General features: G+C 42.6%; 1 protein-coding gene across 2 annotated transcripts; it reads right to left on the bottom strand.

The window, feature by feature from the left end:
- Positions 1 to 24: 24 nt before the first annotated feature.
- cdc42ep4b (CDC42 effector protein (Rho GTPase binding) 4b) lies at positions 25 to 19,012 on the bottom strand. 2 transcript variants are annotated; one of them, XM_083904332.1, is made up of 3 exons: positions 18,848 to 19,012; positions 17,517 to 17,589; positions 25 to 3,804 (listed from the first exon to the last, which is right to left on the bottom strand). In XM_083904332.1, exon 3 carries the CDS (start codon positions 3,617 to 3,619, stop codon positions 2,621 to 2,623), a length of 999 nt encoding a protein of 332 aa, XP_083760458.1. In that variant the 5' UTR covers positions 3,620 to 3,804; positions 17,517 to 17,589; positions 18,848 to 19,012; the 3' UTR covers positions 25 to 2,620. The 2 variants fall into 2 exon arrangements, with proteins under 2 accessions (XP_083760458.1, XP_083760457.1); XM_083904331.1 differs by lacking the exon at positions 17,517 to 17,589.
- Positions 19,013 to 27,357: the final 8,345 nt, after the last annotated feature.

Here is a 27,357-nt window from a genome sequence, read left to right as displayed (position 1 = left end):
CAAAGAAAGAAAAGTGAGGAAACCAAATATTAATATACTGAAACCAGTATGGAGTGGAAAGATAAAAGTACATACTTGGCATAACACTACAGCCACTGAATAGACAGGAAAGAAGAAAACATTCTACTGCTGAACTTTTAGTCAGTTGTTAATCACAGTCCTTTATCTGTTTTGCCATTAACGAAACAGACACTGTTGGGTGTGGAAAACCTTCAGGCAGACCTTGGGGGGAGGAAATATTTGCAAATTCCTTTGTGGTTCATTCTGTACTAATGAGTTTCCCCACTGAAGAACCATGGCAAATGCAAGAAAGTGAAGACGATCACAAAGTATTTTAGAGGAATTTAGTATTTTTCCATATAGTTTACCCCTTTCAAATTCTTACTCCCCAAATCTGGCATCCCAGATAGGTGAACAATTTGAACACTTACAAAAAAACAGTCTGGTCACAGATGTGTGGTTTCGTGTTGGAGCCACAGACATTTTTCTAGTTCCCACATTAGTAGCACACTCTCCCTGCTGAGAAGCACAATTTCCTTTAATCATCAATTATGCACACATTATATTTACATGATTAAATTGATGATGGATAAGGAGTGATTCTGTTTAAGGTGTCCATTTCCTGGTGAAGGATTGTAGCTGCCCACATACTCCACAAACCGCATATTTCACAATTGACCAAAGGACGTAAAACAGCATAAGTTTGGCCCATCAAAACATAAGAGAACTGACTCGATGATACTGCACGTCTACACCGATGTAAACGAAATTAATCTTTCTGCTATCATCCAATAATGCTAACACATACTTGGCTATATCCTCCAGATTGCTTTTCACCTGTTGATTTCCTGCAACCCGTTAAAGTAGACGTGGTTCTTCAGCTTGGCAATCTGGTTTGACATACATGCCCCTGCCTCAGTGCCACAACAGGAAATTCAAAAGCTTTTTCAAATATGGCAATTTGTTTATTTTTTATTTTTTGGAAACCCAAGATAAAAAGTAATGCACGCCTCTTTCTGCAAAGTTTAGAAGTGGAAGTAACGGGAGTAAAACTACAAAAACAGCCCACCTGTCTGTTCTTGATCCCGCTGTTTTTGGGACAGTTCCAGCTGGTTGGAGGCCAATAATCGCCCACATTTAATGAGTAGACTCTGGGAAAGACCAGATGATCTGTTAATTTAATAATCTGTTCCTACTGTGCGATTTGGGTTGTTTAAAGGAGGTGTATGTTATCATCACTTGGTGGGGGGGACTAGTTCAGGAAGTATCTCCCATTTTTGCTGCCTCGAGACATAGCTGACGCTCGCCTATCAAGTAGCTGCACTATAATAACACTTTGTACATGCAGTTACATCCTGTCTATGTCCTTGGAGACAAACCTGGGCTCATGTCTACAGAAAAGAGATTTAGACAGAGCTAAGACTATTAATCATAATACAACTGTTTTTCTACAGCGCAGAACTTTTCTTACATCTCTCTTCTGACCTGCAAATACTACCAACTTCAGTGATGTGGAAAGAGATGTGATGACACAAACATTATCGTATTTTACCACAATCCCCACCTTTTTCATGTTAAATGGCACTAGAGAGGGCATCCATTCTGACAATTCACACTTGGATTGAATGGTTCTGTAAAATGATTAACAAACACAGTCTTGCTATGACAGATTGAAGACGTTAAATGTTTAGTCCAGTAATTAAGTGCCATGTTGCCGGTTTCCACATAAACCAGCAGGCTCCCTCTGTGGTACCATGATGAAATTACTCTCGTCAGAAAGGGTACAAAGTCAACTTTTAAGACATAGTAGTGCACATCAGAAATGATCCATCCCTTATGAGAATTAATGAATAAATACCACATCCGTCTGAATTAAAATCAAAATCAAACAAGCTACTGTAGACCAACTTCTAAATACATGTACATAAAATATAGTAAAAATAATGCTGAAGTCATAAGTAAATAAAAAAAAAAAAAAAGGAATTGCCACTTTAAAGACTTAGTGTATATGCCAAAATATTACTGTTGGCAAATAAAATTTCATCACACATGCATTTGAGTTTGACTTAGTCATTTCCCCTCGTTCTTCCTCAGAATAGTAGCACACGTCCACATTCAGTTTGTGACCCCGCACATCCTTCTGCTCACCTCACACATCACTCGCCAAATGTGATATTCATGTGATTGACAGCTGAGAGTACACTTCTCTAACCTTGTGGTTACTCTTTACTTAAAATGAATGTCATGCTCATAACCAATGGCTCACTGATGAATGCACTTTTGAGAGGAACAAAGTTTGAACGCAACTTTTCCAATCACGAGTTCAGAGTTTGTGTTGCAAAACTGCAGCAAAGAGTACACATTTATGAGCCGGTATGCGTTCTCATCAGGCATTTAGCTCATGTCTTCTTTCTACAGCAGAGTGAATAAGGCTTAATTGGTTTCATTTATGATGTTGTAAAGTTTGCGGGGATTGTGCTCATCTACAAAAATGCTTAAAACGGATATGGCCATGCCTCTAAATTCTCCCCCCGCCTTTCTCAGCTTGTGATGGCCTCCTAACATCTGGTCCTCACAATTAGTGTTGTTGAAAAACACTATTTGGCCGGAACAGGTTTGTCTACACTCGTATCTCATCATCATCGTCATCCATGAACGTGAAATCTCGGTCCTCCTCTCCGCGCGGTGAACTGTACTTTGCGCTGTCCGTGTCGCCGTCCTGGGGGTGATACTGAACTTTCTCTTCAGTGACCGAGCCAGAGCTGGACACGGAGCAACTATCCAGGTTGTGGTGGTTGTTCCGGGCATTTAGCTCTGGGGTGTAGGGATCCACCATGGGTTTCTGCTGGTAAATACTGCGAGGAGGCCTTGCAGGAGCCTGCTCCTCCACATCATCTATGTGGGGTATGAGCGAGGGCGACGCACCGCTCTCGATACTTTTGCCTTCCTCATAGCCGAGGTCATCCTCCTCCCAGGGTTTCTTTTCCATCACGCTCAAAATATCCCCAAGCATGGAGGGTCCCAAGTCGATGTTGAAGGACATCATGGACTCTGCATGCTTCATTCCTCCCCCCTTAGGCATGGATGGCGGCAGATCTGTGATTTCTCCGAAATTGCGTTCCTCAAATTCTGCGTCAAGTGTCGCCATCGCTGCTGCTCCATTACTTGGCTTACTTTCAATCTCTGTTAGCTTCTGCATGGGGCTGGAAGAAAGACTCTTTGTCATCTGGTTACTTCTGTTAGTGTCCTCTTCATTTAGATATGGTAAGGATATGGCATTTTTGACAAAGTTGGATGAGCCACTAGAAGGTCCCATCGTATTGTATTCATACTTGTCCCCGCGGTTTACTGACTGCGAGCGCTTGCTACTCCGGAATGTGCGGGACAGCAACCCTGGTTTGGGACCTGGCGAGACCTGCTTTGCGTTTGGCTCCCTGGGAGGTTCCCCTGATCGGGTGCTGAGAAACGAAGTGTCCCCAAAGGCATCACCGCCTCTGCCCACATGCATGGTATGGCGGAAATCCCCCAGTGGAGCACTGATCATCTCTGCGGTCAGGTCAACTCGAGACCGTCTCTTTGATTGGTTAGAATTGTGAACCAGCTGCTTGAGGATAGGCATGATGGCGGCCTCTTAATTACAATCCAGCAGCAGAAGCGAAACAAGGTTATCACGGCGTTCAGTAGAACGTCTTTCAGAGTTTTGGGTTATTGTACGAGATGTCAAACAAAGTAGAATTCCAAGAGTTTAATGCGTGCAGTCATGCTGGTCTTCCAGCCTGGGTTTCATCTTGGAGTTGAATAGCCCTGTGAAAAAGAATAGAAGACATTAGCACCAATTCACCTTACCACATGGCAAAATTAAATAACAGGCACTATTTTAATTTGTGTTCTGGAGAGCAATGTTTATTTGCTTCACATCACTATCAAATAACTTTCTCCTCTCTGTGGAGGTTTTACATGCCAGGGCTTGTAGATGTTCTATTCTAACAAAAGAAGTACATTCAGATGTGCAGCTCTGTAACTTCATGCAATGGTGAAGAAAAGCTTAGTGATACAAAGTTGACCCAATATTACTACCCCCAGTTGAGTTTTTAATGTCAAAATAAACTCTCATTCGGATGTTTTGCTACAGTTTTTCAGATAATTCTCCTTAAAACTCCTTCAATGTAATGGTCTGAGCTGTCGCATTTACTTTTTCAAGGAGCTGCAGTGCCTGATACATGTGCTGAGCTTTAGTTCCCATTTTGGCCCCTTGCTGTTATATAACCGTCGAGACACAGGATACTGGGAGCAGAAGCAGTTCTAGCTGGCAGGAATAAAAGAATGAAGAGGAACAGCATTTCTCCACCGTAGATCGTCTTAAACCATAACTCTGACAGTCCAGATCTGCTACATTCTGTTGTACACCTCCTGTCATCAAGAGATAAAGTGTATCCACTCCTTCCTTTTTTTCACTTGCTGTTCTACCCTCACACGGTTTAGCCTCGAGGATGACATCTGAGCACCAACAATGGATATTTTGTTCCGTCTATTGCTGCCTCAGTTTATTTCTGTATCTCACTTTTGCGCTGAATAAATGCTTACTGAAATCCGGTTTGATAATAGCCAAATGATCTAAGCGTTTTGTAATGAAAAGAAAGAGGGGTGATCTTAATTTAACACAGGCCAGTTTGATCCTTTCCTTGCCTTGATCATCTGTGACTCAATCACCTGATAAGGCTCTTTTCACCACTTAGACCAAACCGTTATCAAGTTGTCAGTGACTCAAGTCTTTGAAACAGAAAAGAATGGAGAAGAGGTTTAAACACCCATTTGTGTACGTTACCGTCGTCTAGCTCTGTGCGATACTGCCGTCTACAAGGGTTTCAATTGTTTTAGCCAGACAGCAGCCCCATCGTTCAGTCATTTCAAACTGGAACTTAAGCCTACGCTCTAGGCCTGAACATGCATCTCCCTCGAGAATGAATAGGAGGCCTCACTCACCAATATTCCAAAGCAATGTCACCCATGAAAACATGCGTCTCTAACAACAACCCATTCACTTGGAAAGGCAAATGTAGTACTAGATGGAACAGAGGGTGGTTTGATAGATGCAAAAAGCAACTGCAGCCTTTTGTTCATTCCAGAACCCATTCACTGCCAATATTTTCTTTTATTTATTTTAAAGGAGAAGCAAATACCAAAGTCCCTCAGAACAGACACATAGCGCTCAGATCAGTACAGTCACTGTGGTCCATCATTAGCATACTTTATTACTTCATGCCTTGTGCAATAGCCAGTTAGCGCTGCAGCACAACAGGCTGCTGAATGTGTGACCGGCCAGCGGACACTCGAGACAACTCGACAACTGATTTGTTACTCCCCGCCGCTCACAGTTTTGTATTTCTCTATGGCAACATCAGAGCAGAGTGCTAACTTCCATGCAAGCTTCCTGTCCCTAAGCCTGATGGAGACACATAGGGAGAAAGATTTTATCCCCTACATGGAGAGATCGGCTCATTCAGATGGATTAACCCATCCTGGTGGTCACACACAGGGCAAAAAAAAAAAAAGACAACTGACACTGTGCTATATAGCTGAAGGGGAATGCTTTTGATGTCACTGAAAGACAATCAACCTTAGTATAAAAGATGTCAGTGGGTGCTCAAATATCAAAAGGTGCGAACCTCGCACCTCAAGTCATTCTAGGAAATGGCCCATTTTATGTCCTTGGTGGGGCCCCAGTTGTTTGACGAACAGTTTCAAATGCTTCCCTCAGGATCATCAAGACCTCGTCGACAAAAGATGTATGACCTGCAGGCAGTCCTGTCATATTCAGTTCTAGCCTTTGAATACTTTCTAAAATATAAATCACGAAGAATGGCAGTGTCATGTCCATTGTGTAGTTTCAAAACACACATATCTGTATTTGTCATCAAATCTTCTGTATTAAAAAAAAAGAAAAAAAGAAAATGTTAAATGTTCTTTCACAAGGAAAAAGCCAATTTTTCTATTTTGGAAAATTGATCCAATATTTTAATACAACTCACGCAGTGATGTTATCTCAGTTTGTATATTTTTAAATGTTAAAAGATTTAAATGATTACATATTATCAATATAATAAATCTACTCTCTTGTAAGGGAAAGCTGATGTGTATTTATTCAGTGAAGTATTTTCTCACCACCACAATAACCATTTTTTTGTAATGGACAGTAAACCATTAACACCTGACGTTTGTTTTGTGTGAAAGGATGGAATCTAAATGAACTGAAATTAACTCAGCTTTTTATTGGCTCAAGCTCTGATTGGCAGTGATGAACAAGATACTAGGATGGGCCCACTGATGGTCCTTAAGAGAATTCAAATACTTGGTTCATTGTAGCAGTCTAGTGAATCTCATAATTAATTTTCATTGACTTGCTTCTTTATTTCATTATCGACAATTATATTTTACAGAGACGTTGATGAATGAATGTTTATGAAGATATGGAGGACAAAATATAGCACGGCTTATCGCACACAAAAATCTAGACACGTGTCATATTTCAGGGTTTCCAGTCTAACCTGAATCAGCGCTACCATACACACGCTCTCACTTTAGCTCAAGGCGAGATTCCATCTCAGCACTCTTTATACATGCTCACAGGACCAGAGAGACAAACGGATCACACTACCATTACTGCAGCTCTACAAAAATACACCGAATGTTTGTGTTGGAGGAGCGAAAATGCTTGAAGTAGCAAAAGTATTATCTTGTTTGTTTTAGTTGAGATTTTTGCTTTTGGTCACAGTGTGCAAGGCAGTGATGAGGCCTTTATATAACCGAGCACTCGTAATGCCACATGAGTTCAGCTCAAACTGAGACGAGTGGTGACGGGGCAACGAACGCTTAAGAGCATCTGATGTCGTCGGAAGACTGATGCACACAGTATGACATAACACCCACCAATACTCATCAGCGTTCAGTCTCACTATTGTAATCCTCTGGATCACAGGCACCATACAGTCCTCAGTGCTCCCATTTCACTTTGTCTCCTACTAAATGAACAGAGCAAAGAGGCTTTGAAAACCCATCCACAGCTTGGCCGGTGTTGAGTTACACCGTCACTTTCGACATTGCAAGTGGTGAAATAGAAACAGAAAGTCTTTATGATTCAAAATCTGAAAAGGTAGTGGCCGCTGTGAAAATAAAATGCTATGGGAATGGAAATTCAGGCTGACAGATTAATTTACCTTTATATTGAATCTTCTTATCTTTTTGTATCATTTTAGAAGTGTACATAAAACTCTTGCTTAGTCTTGATTTAAGTCCCCAGTTGTCTGTTAAACACAGAGACTCTATGCTATGTGAGCAAAAAGAAAAGTCCTGCTTTGTTTGACCTTGAACTAGCCTTAATCTCCCCCATTGTTCAATCTTATTGTCAGCGACATTGATATTCAAATGCATATACGAGTTACCCAGCAGGATCTGTGACGTTGCTAATCAATTAATCAATTGGGCTGCATAAGAATGGAAAGTTCTGAACTCTCACAATAAGGTCAGCAAACCTAATTTGCCCCTACTCTGTTGGACCCACAACCTCAAGCCCAAACGTCTGATTCCCACGGTGCGAGAGGAGGCTGCTTTTGTGCACTGAAAAGTAACAGAGACATCTGTGATTGCGATTTCCATCACTAGAAATCACACAGATGTTATGATCCTGACAAATATGCTCGAACGGAGCTTTTAGAGAAGGAATCATGAAACCTCAACCAACGATGAATATGATTACACCTCACATCACTAGTTCAAATGCCTTAATGTTGGCTTCAATCCAAGTACAGTTACATGGCATAAGAAAAAAAACTTAATTGTGTTTGTTTAAAATCTGACTTTTGAAATGCAGGCAAACATGTTAGTCTGACTCAAATGGCACTAAATCCAATTTGTCAATGGATCAAACCTAAGCTGACCTGGCGGCTCTGCACGTGTGCCACAGTTCCAACCCCCGCAGATTAAACCTGGTAGGAAGAAGCCAGCACACAGCAGAAGAAATCCAGGCCCATACATTTGTTGGACTGATGAGGCAACTGCGTTTCTGTTCAGCTTAAATAATTCAATATTTCAAAGTTCGTGGATGAAAAGACCCTGAATGGTGTTGGACATGCTAACACGAGCCACCAGCTGAACCAGCAAACTGCCTAAAGGCCACATTATACTTCTCCGACTGCGTATGCGTTATCCGTCTGCGTCACCACGGAGACGCCTCGAGCCTTTATACTTCTGCGTCGTGGTGACGGACACGCGCTGCAATTTCCCGCCCGATCAGTAGGGGTCGCTGCGCAAGGTTGTTGTGCTTCTGGCTACAGTGAGCAATGGCGTCGAGAGAGAAAGAGAGAGAAAGACTGTTGTTGTTGAAACAGTAGCCGTTTGTCACTTTTCTGTGTCCCGGAACGCAGTTTTAAGATAATTTGAGGTGAGAAATTGGCCATTTAGAGTCTAAACATGTGTTGTGTGTGTTAAGATATGACGTATTTATAGTTTGGCAGCGGCGTTATCGGCGGGGATCAGCCCCGCCTCTGTGGACGGTCGGGTGCGCACTGTGAGCCGGCACAGAGCAGCTTCGCTCGGCCTGTCCTGAGGACCAATCGCAGCTCTTGCCGTCTCCATAGTCCCTTGACGGAATGACGGACACTTAAAAAATATTTTGTGCAGTCGGAGACTACGTAGAGGCTCTTCGACAGGCTCTGCGTCGACGCAGAGTCTCTGCGTAACCTACGCAGAGCACTTTACGCAGAAGTATAAATTGGGCTTAATACCAACATGCTGATAGGTAGCATACTGCCATACACAGTCAATATATCCATTGTCCCACTAGTGCTTGTATACTGAGACGAGCACAGTAGTTCAGTTGAACTACGTAACTCCTCTTAACTGTGCATTGAAACTTACTGTTTACTGCTAAGTATAGGTAAATGAAGATATGTGCTGCTGTTTATGTGGCACAAAAATACTGCCGTGCTACTCGGAACACATAAAAAGTCTGAAAATGAGACTGATGCAGCTGCGTGACACGCCGAATGTCATGATCTAAAATAATAGTGCGCTAATCTGTTACCAAAGAACAAGAGCACACAGTTAAATGATCTACCTTATTGCTGTCAGAAGAAACCAGTTCTTCCCGTTTGACTTCATATCTAGTCACATAGCTCCGAGGCTACACATCGATGACAAACGGCAGAAATATCTTCAAGGAAACAGACAGGCGGATGTGAATGGTTAAAAAAAAAAAAAGCATTGCCTCCCCCACCACCCATGAGTCAAGGAACATAGCTACCCTTATTTGAGTGAAGACTCTGACTCATCCACATGGGAAACTGTGTTTTGGGAGCCCTGAAACAATCTCAAGTTGCCGCCCTTGTGTTTTGTGTAGACACTACTTTGGATAAACGTCATAATCCCGCCTCTGTCTTGCGCTGGCATTCGCTGACGCCGTCTTTGTCGTCATCCTCTTGTGTTTAGAGATTGTTTGGTCTGTTCTGTGCTTTTGTTTTCTTTTACTTCCCTGGCTTGGTTCTTTCTGTTTCTGCGACTGTATACATTGTTTGTTCTGATATTTATTGCAGAATTATACATTCTAAGGCTTCGTCCAACAGTTGTTTTTAGAGTATCCTATGGCCAAATGATCTATCACATTTAAAAGCAGCTGGAGTGAAGTGCACTATTCAACACAACAGCCTGAGAGTAAACTGTCAGTATTAACAGCACAGGTTGGGCAATAGGCTGTAGCTTCTGTTACTGTACAACCATATGGAAACAAAAATGGCTGAATCATTTTCAAATCATATTTAAAACGAGCACTGGGGTTACCTAATATGTCGCCATAACTACAATAGTCAGTTTTAAAGGAGTCATTATACCCTATTTCTCCTAGTTAAACTAGTTCCCTGGTGTCCTAATGAAGCACCATAGCAGTTCAATCACCCTGCCAAAACAGCCCTGTTCAGTATTATCTCTTTTAAAAAAAAAAAAAGAAGAAGAAAGTCAAACGAAACTTAAGGGACAGGAAATGACATCAGCCACAAAGGCTACTGGGAGCTAACAGCAGTTAGCATTTGGAAAAGTGATCATTTGCAGGCTCAAGCAGGCACATTGCCATCATAAATAACATGTTTCCACTGGACAGATAAATCCTCTGAGGCTGGAAGTTTGTGTAGAACTCTGTGCTGCACTGTGGAGCCAAGAATAGAACTTTTCGCAGACTTCCTGTTTTCGAATAACATTGCCCTAGCCAGCGCTCTAGCGTGTTTTATAGACAAAGCGGAACTCCGCGAGACAACAATTCCAGGAATTTTGCGCATTGTGACGTCCCAGTGAGCGCGGAGGTGAACAATCGCGTGTTTTATCTCCTGTACTTAGACTGAGAAGGACCACAAAAACATCAATGAGTCATGTTTTTTCACACTTTGGCGAATGATGGGACCTCCAGAGTCCCAAATATAAGGATTTAAATGATTGATAAGGTGATTTTGCATAATATGTCCCCTTTAACAAGAAATTGCTGGGAGTTCTCTGACCAGAAGTAACCGAATGGAGCATAGTTAGTCTTTGCAAGCGCTATTGCACTGAAACAATCAGAGTAAAGACGACGATAGCAAGCTGAGGCAGGCCTTAAAAATTAGCATGATGTTTTCATTCCCTCCCACAACTCACATCCTTCCTCAATGGAGTACATTTTTATTATTCAGTTATTAATATAGTTTTATTACATTCCACTTGAGAAGAGACTTATAGTCCAAACGCACAGGCAACGGCGGTTAACTGGATGCTTCATGAGTTACAAAATGCTTTTTTTCAGCTTGTTTTGTTATTAGCAGAATACGTTGAACGTAAATAAACCTTATGTGTTTCAAATGAAATGTCCTCGGGGCCTGTATTAAATCTTAATTAGCAAAATGTTCTGTCACTGGGCTTGTCCTCACATGCCACACATGGACTATTAAATTATTTGCTGCACCCTAAAGCATTTAAGAATTACCAGCACACTAGTTCACATTGAGAAGCAAATCTTATAGGCTCTGATGAAGCACTACAAGTGGTCGGATGTCAAGTATCAAGATTCAAGATTGTGAAACAGAGAACTGACATTTTCATGTATAATGGCTTTAGACTAAAACGACAGAGAAGAGGAATTACACCTTCATCAGCAAAACTGTTAACCAAATACTACAGGCACTGTGTGTGTGTGTGTTTGTAAAGCGCAGTGTATCAACCTCCAGGGCCTCTGTGCTGCACAGACGGAAACAAACCCACAGGAGGATTAAGGGCAGCATGTTCAACTGCAGGCAAATAAAACCAGCATGCCTGGGCCAGCCCCATGTGCTGTGTGTCAGGAGCTTAGGGCAGCACACACACATTCAAACCAACCTCCCGCTGCCCCACTAGCCAGCCCTCCTCTATCAACTCCAAAATCCTCTTCCTGTTCCTGTTGATGCACTGCAAAATTCTATCATGACCCCAGGACACTCTGACCCAATCACCAATCGACTAGGTTAAGTGATTTTGGTTTTTCTTTCAAAAACCTAACATCCAGAAGTCGAGGGCAGGCTTCAGAACGATTTCTCCGTTTCCAATCTTTTATAAAGCTGCTGCTCCTGCATGGTTGGACAAAGTGTTTTGTCAGATACTGGGTGGGCTGCCATGCTGTGCCCCAGCCAGATGGGGATGAGAGAGGAAAATTGGCTAAAAACCAAACGGATAGTTAATGAAGACGTCTCTCGAATATGAAAAATAAGCCTTTGGATGTTATTCATAAAGTGATAAAATTGTACAGGCAGAGTAGAAAAGTGAAGGGGCGCAGCCTTTCTTGTGTGGAGCAACAATATCACAAGGACTGTTGTAAAAGAAGAGGCACAGATGGAGGCACTAAAGAGAAACACACCCTCAAAGGGGCAGTGGAGGGTGTCACCACATTGGATTCGCTCAGTCATGCCAAGACAGTGACAGACGTTCTTTCACTGTGTCCCTCATTACACCTACAGTGGAGGGATTGTACAGTGGCGTGTGTGTGTGTGCGTACACATGTATACATGTCTAATTAATCACTGCAATCCCATCCCATCAGTTTCTGACAAATAGGCAGCATTCATGCCTGGTACCACAGGGCCAGATCTGAGCCAAGTGGTTGAATTAACTGTTGCTGCTGCTGCTGGACAATGAAACAGAGCAGAATTTCTATTGTGGAACAGGATTACAAAAGACAGAGGGAACACAAAATGCCCGGTTAGAGCAAGGATGGTTAGCTTGCTCTGAGTTTTTTAGGTTCACATTTTGACTCGATAGACGAGCTGCTGTTTTTCTTGAAGAAACAGGGTCAGATGAGGCCTAAGGAAACAAAACATGCCAAATCAACAAAAAAAGATTGCTATTGTAACAAAGTCTAGACTCAAAGCTATGCAATCATGTCACAAGAAATCACTAAGCTGCTTTCTGGGACTGAAGATAAGTGACTACGCTTCATGAACTTCTTAACTGCTAGTGGACCTTTTTTTGTTATCAGACATCCCAGCTGAAATCCCCTCCACAAAACGGCTACGAAGGGCACCAGGACGAGACTGACGAGATGAGTTAATACAGCGTGAGTTTAAGCTTTAATGCCATCATTAGCAGATGAAAAAAATGCTTACAAAAGAGAATATAGGCATGCAAACGCTACCACTTCAACAGGACCGTAACGAGCTGACCAGCTGTAGAAACTGTATGATGGAGATGCAGACAGGTGATTGGATGCATATTTGACCTATTTTACTTGTCTTTACCTGCATCTACTCTGGTTTGGTAGATATAGTTGATCTATGTGGCTGCTGTATTGCAATCATGTCCAATAACCTGTGGTATTAACACAGACATGATTTGTAAATCCCCGCCTATCGCCCCATGTCAGCTGAGATAGGCACAGCACCCCCCCACGACCCACTGGAGGAGGATGAAGTGGTAGATAATAGATGGACGGATGATTTGTAAATCAACAATTTACACCAAAAAGGTCAGACATTCTTGGTTTTCAGCTTGTGTGAGGAACTGCTTCAGTGATAATCACTGGATCGCTTTGACACAACAAGCACTTCACCTTTGGATCTGAAAAATCCTGGATCAGAAAAGAAAATAACCACGACTTAATGAATACAATATAATTCAAGGCTCTTCTGAAACCCTGAGATCTGCCTCTCTAAGCTCTGTTGAAGTTTCATCATTATGTTCTCCAATATGTATTTGATTTGGCTTTCTTTAAGACAGCTTTCACATTTTGGCGTATGACTTGATTTGGCAGTCAAGCAATGACACTGATTTCCTGGAAGTGTCAGCACATAGAGATTGCCTACTATGCATATCAATGTGCTTGTGTACAAGTTTAAAGTCCATCAACGGCTCCCCGTTTAAGTGCCACAAATAGGTTGAAGAGTCATCAGGAAAAAGTTGGTCTCTAGTCACAAACAGCTGAAAAACAGGAGCGCACACACACACACACCCTGTCAGTTCCCAAATGGTACAAAGTTTCTCACGTCACAAAAAGCACAATGGACAAAAAACAAAACAAAACAATGCGAGCCAGCAGAAGATGAAAACCAAACCCTTCTGGCACACCCAAACCACTCACACATGCGCTTGTAAGGTAAAATAGATAAATGCATGTACACACAATCAAACACGCACACAAGATGGCTCTCAAAGGTGAGCCACATGAATGACACCCGCTATTTACAGTCATTCACATTCATTTAACACACAGACAAGGGCCCGAGATACTTATCTATCAAGGTATTATCGCCCCTTTCATCATTGTAATTCACAGCACTGGGCTGGAAATGTGCTTAAGTGGTTCACACAGGAAAGATGCGAGTCTTTTCATGAGGAAACCAACACTTCTCACGGGGGGTCATCGAGATCCCACGATAGCTCACGTGACTTGTTACCGTCTCTTGAACCAGTTTCCACCAAGTGTGTGTTTGTCATCTTGTGAACACAGAGGTGACCAGTTTACACCAACAGTCCTCTTTTGTCTTTTTCTGGTATGCTTGAGAGAGAAAACACCTGCGTCTGTGTCAATACAGAACCACAGCATAATGAGGCTTGCTGGACTGTAAACGGGCCTAATCTGGGAGCCAGCTGCACACCACCAGTCACACATGCTTTCAGAAGTTTACCTAGTCATAGTCGAGTTAAAAAAAATCCTGCTGTAGGAAGAAATATAGGCTTGGTGACTAAAGTTAAAAGAAGCAGAAACTGTTATACCATCATAAGTAGTTAAACCTGTATATACTATATATACCATAGACGTTTTCATCACACTCAGCGTATGAATATGAGTTTATTTATTATTATTTATTTTTTGTCATTAACCTTGTTCTTTCGCTCCCTAGTTTGTGCCTTTCCTTCCTTCCCTCCCTCTCTCTCTGTGTCCTCATCTTGCAGGTTGCAGGATCCAGATCCAGGTTCGAGGCTATCATATATATCATCACCATTATTATTATGCTATAATTAAAAGTCGATATCAGTATAATTGTTATCAACAATTTCTACTGCTGCTTGTGTAAATGACATTGTAGTTTGATAAACATGTCATCACTGACTCTAACTGTCCTGTATATACTGTCTATGTATAGTGCCTTGAGATAATGAATGTCATGTTTTGACACTATACAAATAAAATTTAATTGCATTAATGGTTATGGTGTGGCCGCATTTGGATGTTAATAGAAGTGTGCAACAAAGAAAGGTTTAACTTGCACACCCAGGTTACTTAATCTACTATAAAAAAAAAAAAAACTTTAATCAAATTTTCCAACAGCTTTTCCAAAGAACTCCTCTCAACTCTCTGTCCTTGAGCCTGAGATAAAGAAATGGAGAAAAAAAAGTTCCCCAAATGTTCTGTCAAATCAGTGCCAACTGCACCTTTATGCATACCACTACACTTAATCAGAAGGTCCCAATCACATCATGTACTGTAAAGTGATACCAGCAGATGTAAGATAGGTGTGCCACCCGGTACTAGATCATGACGTTCTGCAGTGTTCTTTTAAAAAAAAAAGGCGATACCACAGATGATGCTCTGTTGCTTTCACAGTGTGGGAACGTCCCACCAAGCTGGCCACGTTCAGCTTCACCGAAAAATACCGCTCGGATATGATAATTACCCAAACTGGTTATTCAGCTTTGAACAATGCAGCTCAGGAAACGAGCAACTGTGTTGTAAGAGTGTGAAGAAGTATATTCGGTGAAATAAATCTTAATTTATTTGTAGTTCACATTTAGGAGTCGAGTCGAGCAGTTTCAACTGACTTAACGGGTCGAAACTGGTGACTTTTCACGTCGATCGCGCTACACATATGGCGAACTAAACAGGTGACTATCTGAGTGGCTGAGTGTCAAGAACGTGTGTTGTTGCACAAAAGAAAGGGGGAAAGTGGCCCCTGCTTCCAGGAACAGCCACGCCAGTTCGTTAGTTTGTTGTCTTCCTGTTTGAGCACTGAAACCTGTGGACAGATTGTCGTGAATGTTTGATCTGGACATACAAACCTTCTACAGAACCAGGCAGAGCATAGGGTCTCGGTTGGGATCCGATAAGGGATCAAAAGGCAAATCTGAATGATCATAAGATGAACACAATAATCAAAATGTATGGCACATAAATTAGGGTTTTCTCAGCTTTTTGTCATTTACCTCTAAGGATTGTTCAGATGAGATGGTTTTACAGAGATATGCTGTGTTAAATAGATACAGACTGATGATTTTTGAATCATCAACCAAAAGCTTTTTCTTTTGGTTGTACGGTAGGGCTTGAACGATTAAGTAACTATCGACTGTTTTGGAAACACTGATTTTATGGCATTTGTGGAATGAACAAGTACTCAAGTGAACGGTATCTCTGTATGTTTGCCCTGCGATGGACAGGCGAGATGTCCAGGGGTTTACTCCTACGCCTTTCACCCTATGTCAGCTGGGATTGGCTCCAGTGGCCCTCGCGACCCTCATGTGGAGGATTAAGTGGTAGACAATTATTGAAAAAGTCTGTTCAAAGATCAACCCAAACACCCGCAGCATGATTCACTCTTCATGAGTTCAAAGACCTCTCTGCTTTCTTTGCAGGCGGGGTGACTCCTGCAATTGTCTGAGACAAAACAGCTCTAGTTGGCAAGTTCAACATAGGCCTCAAAGTATTTTAGTGTCATCAGTGGAAAAGAAAACACACGCCCTTTATGTTTGAAGTGATTAATATTTTTCTTCAATGGCGTAAGAACACTTGACATAGTGTAATAATGTCTCTTAGAGAGTAAAATTTAACCTGCCCTATCACTGTGACCTTTTTTCAAGATCCTTAAAATTTTAACAACACCACGCCGAGGGTAAAATATCAAGCCATTTTCCCACCATTCCCTGTTGGTCTCCTAAAAGGTTTGCGATAAAGGTGGGTGGATTGCTGAGGCATTTATGTGGGCATTTCCCGAGGGATGGAAGCAGCGTAAGCATGCGATATAATGTAAGTTGCCACAACTTATTTGACTAGCCTGTATTCCTAGACTCGTATAAACAAAGGTGAAATATTTATACAGCATTAAACCTTAATATAGCACACAGACACGCTAATAAAATACTGACAGGCAACTGTACTCCACTAACATAACTAACTGCCTGAAGTTAGTGTTTCCATGAGTGCAAATGACTGTAACTGCCTCTCTCTGCTCCCAGCCCCCACTCTTTCCAGAATAAAACTGTAATGACCTCAGTGCATTCGGAGTTGGGCAGGTAGCCAGTTTCCTCACTACGCAGCAGGAGTATCCTCAGGAGCTAACTGAAATAGCCAGTAAAAAAAGCACAGTCAGAGATGACACATGCATACATAGTCCTCTCCCCTCTGTCTGGGCAGGGTACACAATGGGTCTTAATGGTGAGATATCTGCCTGGCAGCTCTGGAGAGGCTTATACGAAGCAGCTGAAAGGCCTCGAGTGTGTTGCGTTACTTATGTCATTGGGAAAAGACGGAGAAAAGGCACGATGATGTCATGAAAAGTGTTGCTGGTGTAAGCGGAGATCAGGCGGAGACTGACCTCGTCTTAAATCTCTCCTATGAACTTATGGTGGCTCACAGTAAAGCGTCATTTTTCCAACACCCTGATATGTCCTCACCGCAGGCCTTCCAAAACATTGTTGGGTAAATGATTCATGCAGCAAACCGACAAACACTGACAGACCTTAAAGCTGTTGTTAGGGTGTGGTTGTGTGTAAATATGTGCTTGTGTAGGAGGAGGTCAGAGGGCATCAGTTGCATAAAAACACCAGCAAAGTGAAAGCCCATTCCTTAATATGTCCTATTTTATCCCAGACCGAACGTTTAATAAGAATAAAGCTTGGATTATCAATGCCGAGTGAGGAGTTATGAAACCAAATGTTGCAAAGGGACGTGCAGGCTTTATGGTCAGTGTAGTTAAAAGTCAAGCAAACACTATTACACGGCCTTCAGTTATAGCATGATATACGAGTCTGGGCAGGTATACAACCGCAGTGGCAATTCTGGAGTAAATGATCCAGTTCATCAGGCATTAATGACCACGAGGGGCAAGTGCCAAGTGCCTGTAAACACAAACAGGAACCACTCATCGAGCAAGACGGTGCAGTGGAAGTCCTTTCTATCTATTATAAATGATATTTTCGTTGCCTCAAAGTACATTTTGCAAATAGTAATCTGGGACACTTGTTATGAGGCTCTGTAACCTAGTTCCCATGACTCGCCATCCACAAAATAACATTACTGATTTGTAATGTTTAAATCTAGGTCGATGGACCCTTAAGGCCATCTGATGCAAGAGTTGGAATAGTTTACTTTCACTGCTACTTATCCCAGTTGATGACCCCTCTTGTTAGCCTGTTGTAGTTTTGGCCTGTGCTTTGAAAACATTTCGTAACTTTAAAGGTGCCATATGTAAGAATGTGGCCGAAAACAGTTACTACATTCAAATTCAAAATACCGAGGTCTATTAGGTTTCGTTTTCTAACTTTGTAACTGGCAACCCGAGCTTGTGCGGCAGCTGAGACTCTACTGACTGCAATGATTGGTAGATGGCGCCACATGCCAAAACATGATTTCAAAACATAAACATGATTTGCAGTCTGCAAAATATATTTTTTTAATGGAAATATTTTGGCTGTACTGTTGTTGTTGGTGAGTTCAGTTTGTTATATGAACATTATTCCTCAGTCTCTGTGACATATTAGGAGGATTTTATGGCCAAATGCTTTAGATTTATTACATAATGCACCTTTAATGACATGAAACGTTGTTTATTGCTAAATCTAATCAGGTCAACACCAATGCACTCACACATGAGAAGCTGTGCACACGTCTAAGATCATGGGTGTCAGCAAAACAACTCTTTCTAATGGTATTCAGTTTCTCTGGTGACACAGACCTAAAAAAAGATCCAGATGAAATCAGCCAATAGCCTTGAGAGCTTTTGGGGGAAACAAACAAACAACTAAGCGCAGTTTTGATAGATTTCCGTCAAATTGAAGTGGTGGCTTTTGTAATGTAACGACGCCAGGGGGCTTATTGTTGTTGTTGCTCCATATGGGACAGGCAGGAGCTGGATGAGACTACTCGGCGCTGATTGCTCTCAAGTCGATTTGACATTCAAATGAGATGCAGATCTTGACACAGTTGGCTTTAATTTCAACCTAGTTTGACCCCTGAATAGTGCTTTTAAAACGACATCGGGAACACAGAGCAGCGTGGCTCACAAAAGCACACGCACTTTGAAACAAGTTCGATGCAATGTAATAGGACAGAACAGGCGCAAAGTATGAAACGAGTCACTACGTGGTGATTTGTTACCTTTTCTTTATGGTCCAATGTGGTGCGGAAGTGTCGGGTTATATTCCACGCAGCACGCGGTGAACGCAGTCCGTGTTGTTTAAAAAAAATAAATAAATAATAAATAAACGAACAAAGTTCTCTCCTTCAGTGGGGACAGTCGCGCTGCGTGAGCTGCAGCGTCCGTGTACTTCGCTCCAGTGTGGCGCACAAAGCGGTCGGTCCTCCCCCTTTTCCCCCAGCCCTCACCTCTCCACCCCCCTCTCCTCTCCTCACGTGCCCGCGAGCACCACCCCCTGCTGCGGCTTAAAGGCACAGTGTCCTGTTTACGCACAACAACGCAACAATGGGCTGGAGTTAAAGCGAGCCTTTCAGTGCGCAGCGAAAAACCTTCAAACTACTTAAAAAAAAGTTCCTAACGCAATAGGGGACACGTACACGTAGTCTTCCAGTTTGAAAAGTGAAGCCCATGAAGATGTAGTTAGTCACCAAGGTTGCAAATAAGTTGTTTTAAAGGTCCCGTGTTATGCAAAATCAACTTTTGTAATAATTTTAATTCTTATACTTGGGACTCTAGAGGCCCTATCATTCGCCAAAGTGTGAACAAAGAAGACTCACTCATGTTTTTGTGGTCCTCCTCAGTCTAAGTACAGGAGATAAAACACGCTATGTTGACTTCCGCGCTCACTGGGACATCACAATGCGCTAAATTAATGGAATTGTTGTCTCGTGGAGCTCCGCTTTGTCCGTGAAACACACAAGATCGCTGGCGAGGGCAACGGTATCCAAAAACCGGAAGTGTGCGAAAAGTTCTATTCTTGGCTTTACAGTGCAGCACAGAGTTCTACACAAACTTCCAGCCTCTGAGGATTTTTATGTCCAGTGGATACATGTTATATATGACGGCAATGTGCCCGCTAGAGCCTGCAAATGATCACTTTTCCAAATGCTAACTGCTGTTAGCTCCCAGTAGCCTTTGTGGCTGATGTTATTTCCTGTCCCTTAAGTTTGGTTTTACTTTTGTTTTTCTTTTCTTTTTTTAAGAGATACTACTAAACCAAGCGTTCTGAACAGGGCTGTTTTGGCAGGGTGATTGAACTGCTGTGGTGCTTCATTCTTATGGTATTTTGACCAAAGCATGTCACAGACATGTTCATTAGGACACCAGGGAAGTAGTTTAACTTGTAGAAATAGGGTATAATATGGGATCTTTAAATGGAAGTGTATGGGGAAAATGAGGTTAATACAATTGATTTATAAAAACCAGTAAACATGGTTTCAGGTCTTCCTTACAATGGAAATATTCGGGCCAAACAACAAGTAATATTCCAAGAATAAAGTCGTAATATTACGAATCATAAGAATCCATGTGCCATAAACTGTTGGGCCCTCTGTTATTGTACTGATAATTGTGCTCGCCGTAGTTCCACTCCCTCTGGATCCAAAAATGTAATCATCAATCTAACCAGCAGTAGCCTCGCAGTCCACCACTACTTGCCATTTCCTCCTCCACAAAAGAGATGATTTCCTCCAAGTCGGTGTGATTGCTTCTTCGAAACAAACTCAAGTCATGATGCTAATGATAATGTGGTGCTGATGTGCCAATAATATGTCCTTATTTGTGAAGCCCAAACCAAAATATAACCAGGTTGCAGCTGATCATCTACGCTTGATTAATAATGACTTTATTCTCGTGTATTACAACTATTTTCTCATGATATTATGACTTTTCTCACAATATTACGACTTTATTCTCATAGTATTACTTTAGTTTGGGCCTAATACTCCGTCGCACTTCTGAAATAGAATAGTATTTCCCATAGAGAGGAAAATAGGCAATAAAGCGCTCATCTACAGTGGGATTGACAGCCAGTACATTTCAGTAAGTGGCTGGTGTTGTTGCAGGTGATATCTGTGAATTTCCTATTGCAAAAAAGTGTCTTGGTGGCAGTGAAATTGTGACCGTCGAGGCTTCAAAATGGGAGTTTGTTTTGTAATCGCAAGAAATCGTCTGTTTTTATGTACTGGTCTATGGTTTACACACAACAGTGTCACAATGAACTGAAGTTCACCCAAGCCTTATAGTGAAGAACTAAAAAAAAGAAGTTATTCAAACCATTGACTGTATTTAAAAAGAAATGGACATTGTCTTGTGGTTTTACAAGTGAATCTCAGGAAGTAGGATAGAAATAACAGTTAGCCTCAAGGTGGGGTAACTTTAAAGTGATATGTCAGCAAACATTTTACTGAGAAAACATTTTCCTAGTTTCAGGTCCTCTTCAGTAGAATGTGTTTCTATAGTGCTCTTTTATAGCATTTCTGTAATTTTATATTCCCATTTAGAGGGAAATAAATGATAAAGCGTGACCCCAGTGTGATTGACAGATGGTATTGTCCAGTAAGTGCCTGGCTACAGGTGACGTCTGTGAATCTTGGGTCCAGAATCTTGAAGCTTCACAATGGGAGTTTGTTTAGCAACCGGAATACTACATTCATTTATTTATACACACACATATATATTGTATATACATATATATAGTCTACGCTGCTGTTACAGTGTGTTCAAAGTTCACTGACGAATTGATAGCTTTGCTGGTTTCCTCACTGTTCATCATACAGTTATGATATTAATCTTTTCCCAAGTCTTGGACGAGAGTGTAAAAGCCTTTTCTCAAAATGTCAAGTGAGTTCTCCCTGCCCTTTTAGACCTGCTTTCTAAACAGATGTAAATGTAAAGAAATAATAAATACATTCTTTTATTTTCAAAGTGAACTTTACAAGCTCTGAAGCAGACATCAACATCCCAATGTCAAAACAAGCAAACGGTGTTAACCTCCTTTTTTTACTGTTTATATGTTGCTTCGACAGAATTATTTTACACAGTGTGAATGTGCAGTCCACACTGCATTCTGCTTTATTTAAGACCAGAAATGTGCTGTCTGTGCACGTCATATTCTGTGTACGTTATTACCGACTCAATTCACGTAAGTAATTAGGACAGACTCTGTGCCGGTTACTCCAATTACCTTTTGATGATTTCCACGTAACATTAAAAACTGTCACGAAAAGCAAGGTCACGGAGAACTGCGCTTGTGTCTTTGCTGTTTGAACAGCCATCTGGTCCTCAGGTGTGAACTTTAACTCTTATTATGCCACCGACTCTGCCCATGTGTCCTTTTGAAGTGTCTTTGAGCCACCTGTAAATATCACATTTTATATTATTACACAGTGAAACAGTCATTGATGTGGAGTTTTATGGGGAAGTCCAGTGATGTTGTGCAGGAACAGAACACTTTGATGGCATGTTACCCTGAAGTGGGCCCCTTATTCATTCAATTATTGCTTCCTCGTGTGGCTTTGTGTCGAACGTTATATAATGCATGCAGCCTGGGAAGGCTACAGTAAGAAATGAGGACAAAAGGGGAAAGTCTTTTATGGGGGGGGGGAGGAAACAAACCAGTGCAGAAGTGAACACAACTGTGACCAAATTTGACTTAATCCTACACCAATTTTCAGTTGCCTCGTCTCTCCAAGTAGATCACTTTGTTTGAACCACACACTGTGGAAAAGAGTGAAAGCGAGGCTTGGGTAAATTTACTTACCAAAGTGGCTATAGTGATTTTCATACTACTTCCCACAATGCACATCAAGTCAGAAACCAATTTTAGCGTCCACCAAACGGCAAATTAGAACAGCACTCGTGAATGGTACTCGGGGAGCATCCCCTTTCTCAAATGACTATCCTTTCTCCAACTGCCTGCTCTTGAAATCCCCAAACCACCGTCAATGAAGCTCACAAATGAGGCAATTAAATCCAGGGGTTCAAATCCCTTTGAAATCCACCTTGTGTCTGAATCCTTTATTAATATTCCAACTGGGGTTTCCTCAAAGCTCAGGGCTATTTAGTACTTTTGTGTCCCTTTTTAACAGGGACCACCAGCTCGTTCCATTCTGTCATTCACTTTCCCGAGGGAGACAGACAGAAAGACAGGGGGAAATAAACATTTCAGCAAATGGAAATGTCTTGTCCACGTACGTCTTTTGTGTTTAAAAGACATTTCCCATGTGTTTTCCAAAAAGGGATTAGCGCTGTGGACATGCTCGTTCCAATTCCCTGCTCCATCCTCCACAGTGTAATCTCTTCTCACGTCTATGTGTTTAGTAGGTTAGCCCTGGATGGCGTTGACTGTTATCCATTTAACACCAGCTGACAGTGTGCACGTGCTTCTGCCAAGCATCTGCCGTACGTCTGTTAGCTCACCTCTGTTTTAAAAGAACAATATTTCCAACATATTACTTGTGCCCCGAGTACATATGTGACTTAATGTGGTTGGAGCGGGCTGCCTTTGCTGGTTGGCTAAACCAGCAAAGGCAGTTTAGCCAACAGAAGAAGGACTATTGAGCTAATGAACTGCAGTTATCTGAAAGCAAAGAGAAAAATGAAAAAGTCAAGAGGGGGGGATTTGTTGCCAGATAACAGGATTTCACAGCTTCTGATCCAATTTATTGCTGCCCTGAGTAACACATTAGTTTAGTGGGAATTTCATCAGCTAATTAGGCATCAACAGATCCCACCTCTGTGCTAATACAAAACATTTACACACACACAGAACCCCACCGACTTTATATGCTTTAATTTGTCTTTCCCCATGTTTTACGTTTCCCTGCTTTGATACTTGTTTCTGGCATTTCTGTGGTTGTGTGCTTTTGTTCCAATTTGGAATTAAGCATTTAGTGGACGCTTTTATCCAAAGCGACTTACAAGAGAGGAATAAGCTATATAGCAGTGCTGAGGTGGATGCAAGTGCAGAAGGAGGGGGTAGGGCAAGTGCTAGGATAGAAGATGCTCTTGGAAGATAGACAGGGACACCCCTGTTCTGGTAGCGCTAGGTAGGTCATTCCACCAGTGTGGAACGACACAAAAAGAGTCAGGATTGTGTTGTGCGTGGTGCTGGCACTGCCAGACGACAAACATTGTCTGTTCTGGCCTGAGGAAAGAAGGGATTGAAGTTCATTCTGCAGCCACTAGGTGGTGCCCATTGTTTTTGTGTGTTATTGCCCTCATTGTTTACTTTCAGTTTCCTGTGGGCGGCCATGTTGTTGTTTCCCCGGACACTTTGATAGAGAGCACATGGTTGGTAAAGGCATCTACATCCATCCTCTATTGGAATGACTTTAAGAAGCATGGTCTGTAAGTACAGTGTTGATAAGATGCCTATGTTTGCGTCGATGTTTGTATTTTGTGTAGATGACTGTGTTAGGCCATGTTTTAAATCCATTTAACAAGCGTGTGTGTGTGAAGGGGGGGTGCTCAATAAATCCATTGATCATTGAGCGGTTAGCCTGTTGAGTTGGGTGCGGTCTGATTTGTCTTATATAGAATACTGAAGAGTGACATGATCTGTGAATATCAACCGGTCATTAATCATGACACCCAAGTTTCTTGCCATGTAGGAAGGAGCCAGAGATAGGGAGTTGACATTAATGTTGTGATGTATTGTTGGCTTGGCTGGGAAGACCAGCAGTTGCGTTTTGTAGAGGTTTATTTGAAGATGATGGGCTTTTATCCATGCAGATATGTCAGAGAGAGAGAAGCAGAGATTTGTGCTGAGACCGTGTGGTCGTCACATGGATACAGCTGGGTGTCATCAGCGTAGCAGTGATATGAGTCATGTGAGCGGATGATGTTGCCCAGCGAGGTGGTGTACATGACATGGGGGGGAAAGGCCCCAGTGCAGAGCCTTAGGGCACCCCTGTGACAAGGCTGCGTGGAGCAGATGTGTGACCTAGCCAGGACACATTAAACGATTGCTCGTTGAGGTAGGATTTGAACCAGGAGTGTATGCTTTTCCTGTGGTGCCCATGTTTGAGAGTATGCACAATACGATACGGTGACAGTGAAATGACCACTTATGATGACTGTGGCAGGTGTCCTGAACACCGGTGACGAGGCAATCTACAGGAGTGAGGTGAGCAGGCTGGCCGTGCGGTGCAAGGACAACGTTCGCTAACCTGAACGTGGAGAAGATGAAGGAGAGCGCACACCAGCATGCAGCTGAATAGGTTCCCCCGCCCTTCCCTTGCCTGTAAACATCAGTGCAGCACGGCATACATTGTGAGTACTAGATCACTGTCCTGCAGCGCAACTGGTGTGGCTGTGAACTTGGGGAGCAGATTGTTCTGCGTTGGGGATTGTCTGGGTGGCGGTGAAGTCTCCGTGAGGTAAGCTGGTCATTGTTAATTGGCCCTTGGGTTGTTTGTACATAATTTTTATGTGAGATGTTTTGTTGTTCTGCACAGGAAAGCGGTGGACTTGGCCGAATTATCCCCTGCTGTTAGAGGTTGCGCTTGTGGTCGCCAGCTGTTCCTGCGGGTGTTCGTGGTCATCGGTTGCCATGTCTGGAACGGATACTGCTGTTTGGCTTAGGGACTGTCTTTGCCTTGAGTGTTTGAGGAAGAAGTAGTCAGTCGGCCGTCTCCAATTCCCTTCACTAGTGACTTGGCCTATGTGTAGTGTTTTTGTAGGTCCAAAACGCATTGCCAGTTAATGGGTTGATTAATTTCTAGTGTTATCCTTGGTTACAGTGTTTTTGTGTGTTTATTTTCTTGGTTAACTGGGTTGTCTTTGTTAGGTCACTTGATCATAGTTTATTGTATTTTGTTAGAAATGTGTTATTCTAAAATAACTTGTGTTATTAGGGTGTGAATGAGGATGTGGTGTATTAGTTGGGTTGTGATGTTTGTGTATGTGAGTTTTGTTTGTTTGTGTGAGTTGTTGCCCAGTGTTATACCTGAGTAATTGGTTTCATATTTGTGTTTTGTAGAACAGGTGCTGTGGGCCGACACGTGAGGCAGCCCCGACTCCCTGATGGTGGCGTCTTTTCACGAGTGCTGTTGTTTGGTGTGTTGTGTCACGGGTGGTGTTTTGTTGGAGGTATATAATTGTGTATGTAACTAAATGCAATAAATAACATTTAGTAACATAGAACGCTCTCTCTGTCCTTTTTCGACAAACCTGTGTTGTCAATGCGTGTATGTTGTCTGTCGTTGGTTATGTTGACTTTTAATTTGTAGGGGTGAAATTTCCCCAGGTGGCGTTGTCACTAGTTTCCTCCCCTTGGTCCTGGCACGTAACTGTTGATGGTGCTGCAGTGGAGAGGGCACAGCACTGAGTTCCTGGATTCGCACATCTGTTAAGGCCTGTCCTGGAGTAACAACAAAAGCCCAACAGCGCTGCAGTACTTCCTCTGCAAACAGAATCATCATGTACGCTTTCTACAGAGGCACCATCGAGAGCATCCTGACCAGCTGCCTCACTGTATCCTGTTGCAAGACTTTGCAGCGTATTGTGAGAGAAGCTGAGTGGATTATTGGTGTCTCCCTGGCCCTGCCCTTATGGACATGTACGCCACATGCCTCACCTGCAAAGCTGTTGGGATTGCTGGTGACCTCACCCATCTGTCTAACAACCACTTCAGCCTGTTGCCACCAATGAGGAGACTGCAGAGTGTCTGGGTGAGAACTAGCAGGATTAAGGACAGTTTTAACAATGTGGAGGCTCAAGTCCCTGCCTGTTCCAACCCCCTTGTTGTTGGCCCATCTGTCCCGAGCCTGCACACTTCCCTGGCTCCCCCTCAGCATCATGTGCCCTGACATAGACAGTGATCTCTGGGACTGTACGTTGCACTTTCCCCTGCTCATTGGCACTGTTGTGTGCTACCTCAACATGAATGGACATTACCGGTGGCTTGATTGTGTATTTTATATCCTAGTTGTACTTGTTTTAACTGAAGAGTGTGTATTGTTTATATATGTAGTGTAGTTCATCTGTGTTGTATGTATCATGTATGTGTCATCTACGTGTAGCCTATGTGACAAATAAATAAGTTGAAGATGAACGTCATCCTTTTGTAAAGGTCTTAGAGAGTAATGGGAGGAGAGAGATTTGATGATTGAGTGTAAGAGGGAATGTTTATTGAGTAGTGGTGTAACATAGGTATGTGTGGGTGTAGCAGGAAATGTAGCTGATGTCAGTGGTGCATTGGTCACATGTGATTGCTGCTGTGACTGTTGGAGCTGTAGTTTGCAGGAGGTTGGTTGGGGTCCAGTGGGCACGAGGAAGGAGGTTGGTTCCAAGTGCACCACACACAGCCTTGGCACAGGAGTGCTCTAAGGCACAGGAGTGCTCTAAGGCAGTGCTTCCCAACCCAGGTCCTCAGAGAACATTGGCCTGCATGTTTCCCCACTCCAACACACCTGACTGAAATGAGCAGCTCGTTGTGAGGTTTCAGCGAAACCTGGTGATGAGCCGACTATGTGAATCCAGTGTGTTGGAGCGGGGCAACATGTAAAACATACAGGGAAGTGTTGTCTGAGGACCAGGGTAGGGAGCTACAGCTGTAAGGCTTGGTGCTGGGGCCTCCTGTCTTTGCCATGTGCTTGCATGGCCTCTCAGTGGCGGGGTTGGTAGTGGGCTGTTGTGACCAGGCCTGGGGAGAAAAAGTGAGCACAACATGAATGAAAGTCCCTCT

The sequence above is a fragment of the Microchirus variegatus genome, assembly GCF_963457635.1.
Source record: "Microchirus variegatus genome assembly, chromosome: 17".
Taxonomy (NCBI): domain Eukaryota; kingdom Metazoa; phylum Chordata; class Actinopteri; order Pleuronectiformes; family Soleidae; genus Microchirus; species Microchirus variegatus.
The sequence above is the reverse complement of the archived record's forward strand: the minus strand, read 5'-3'. Positions and strand labels throughout refer to the sequence as shown.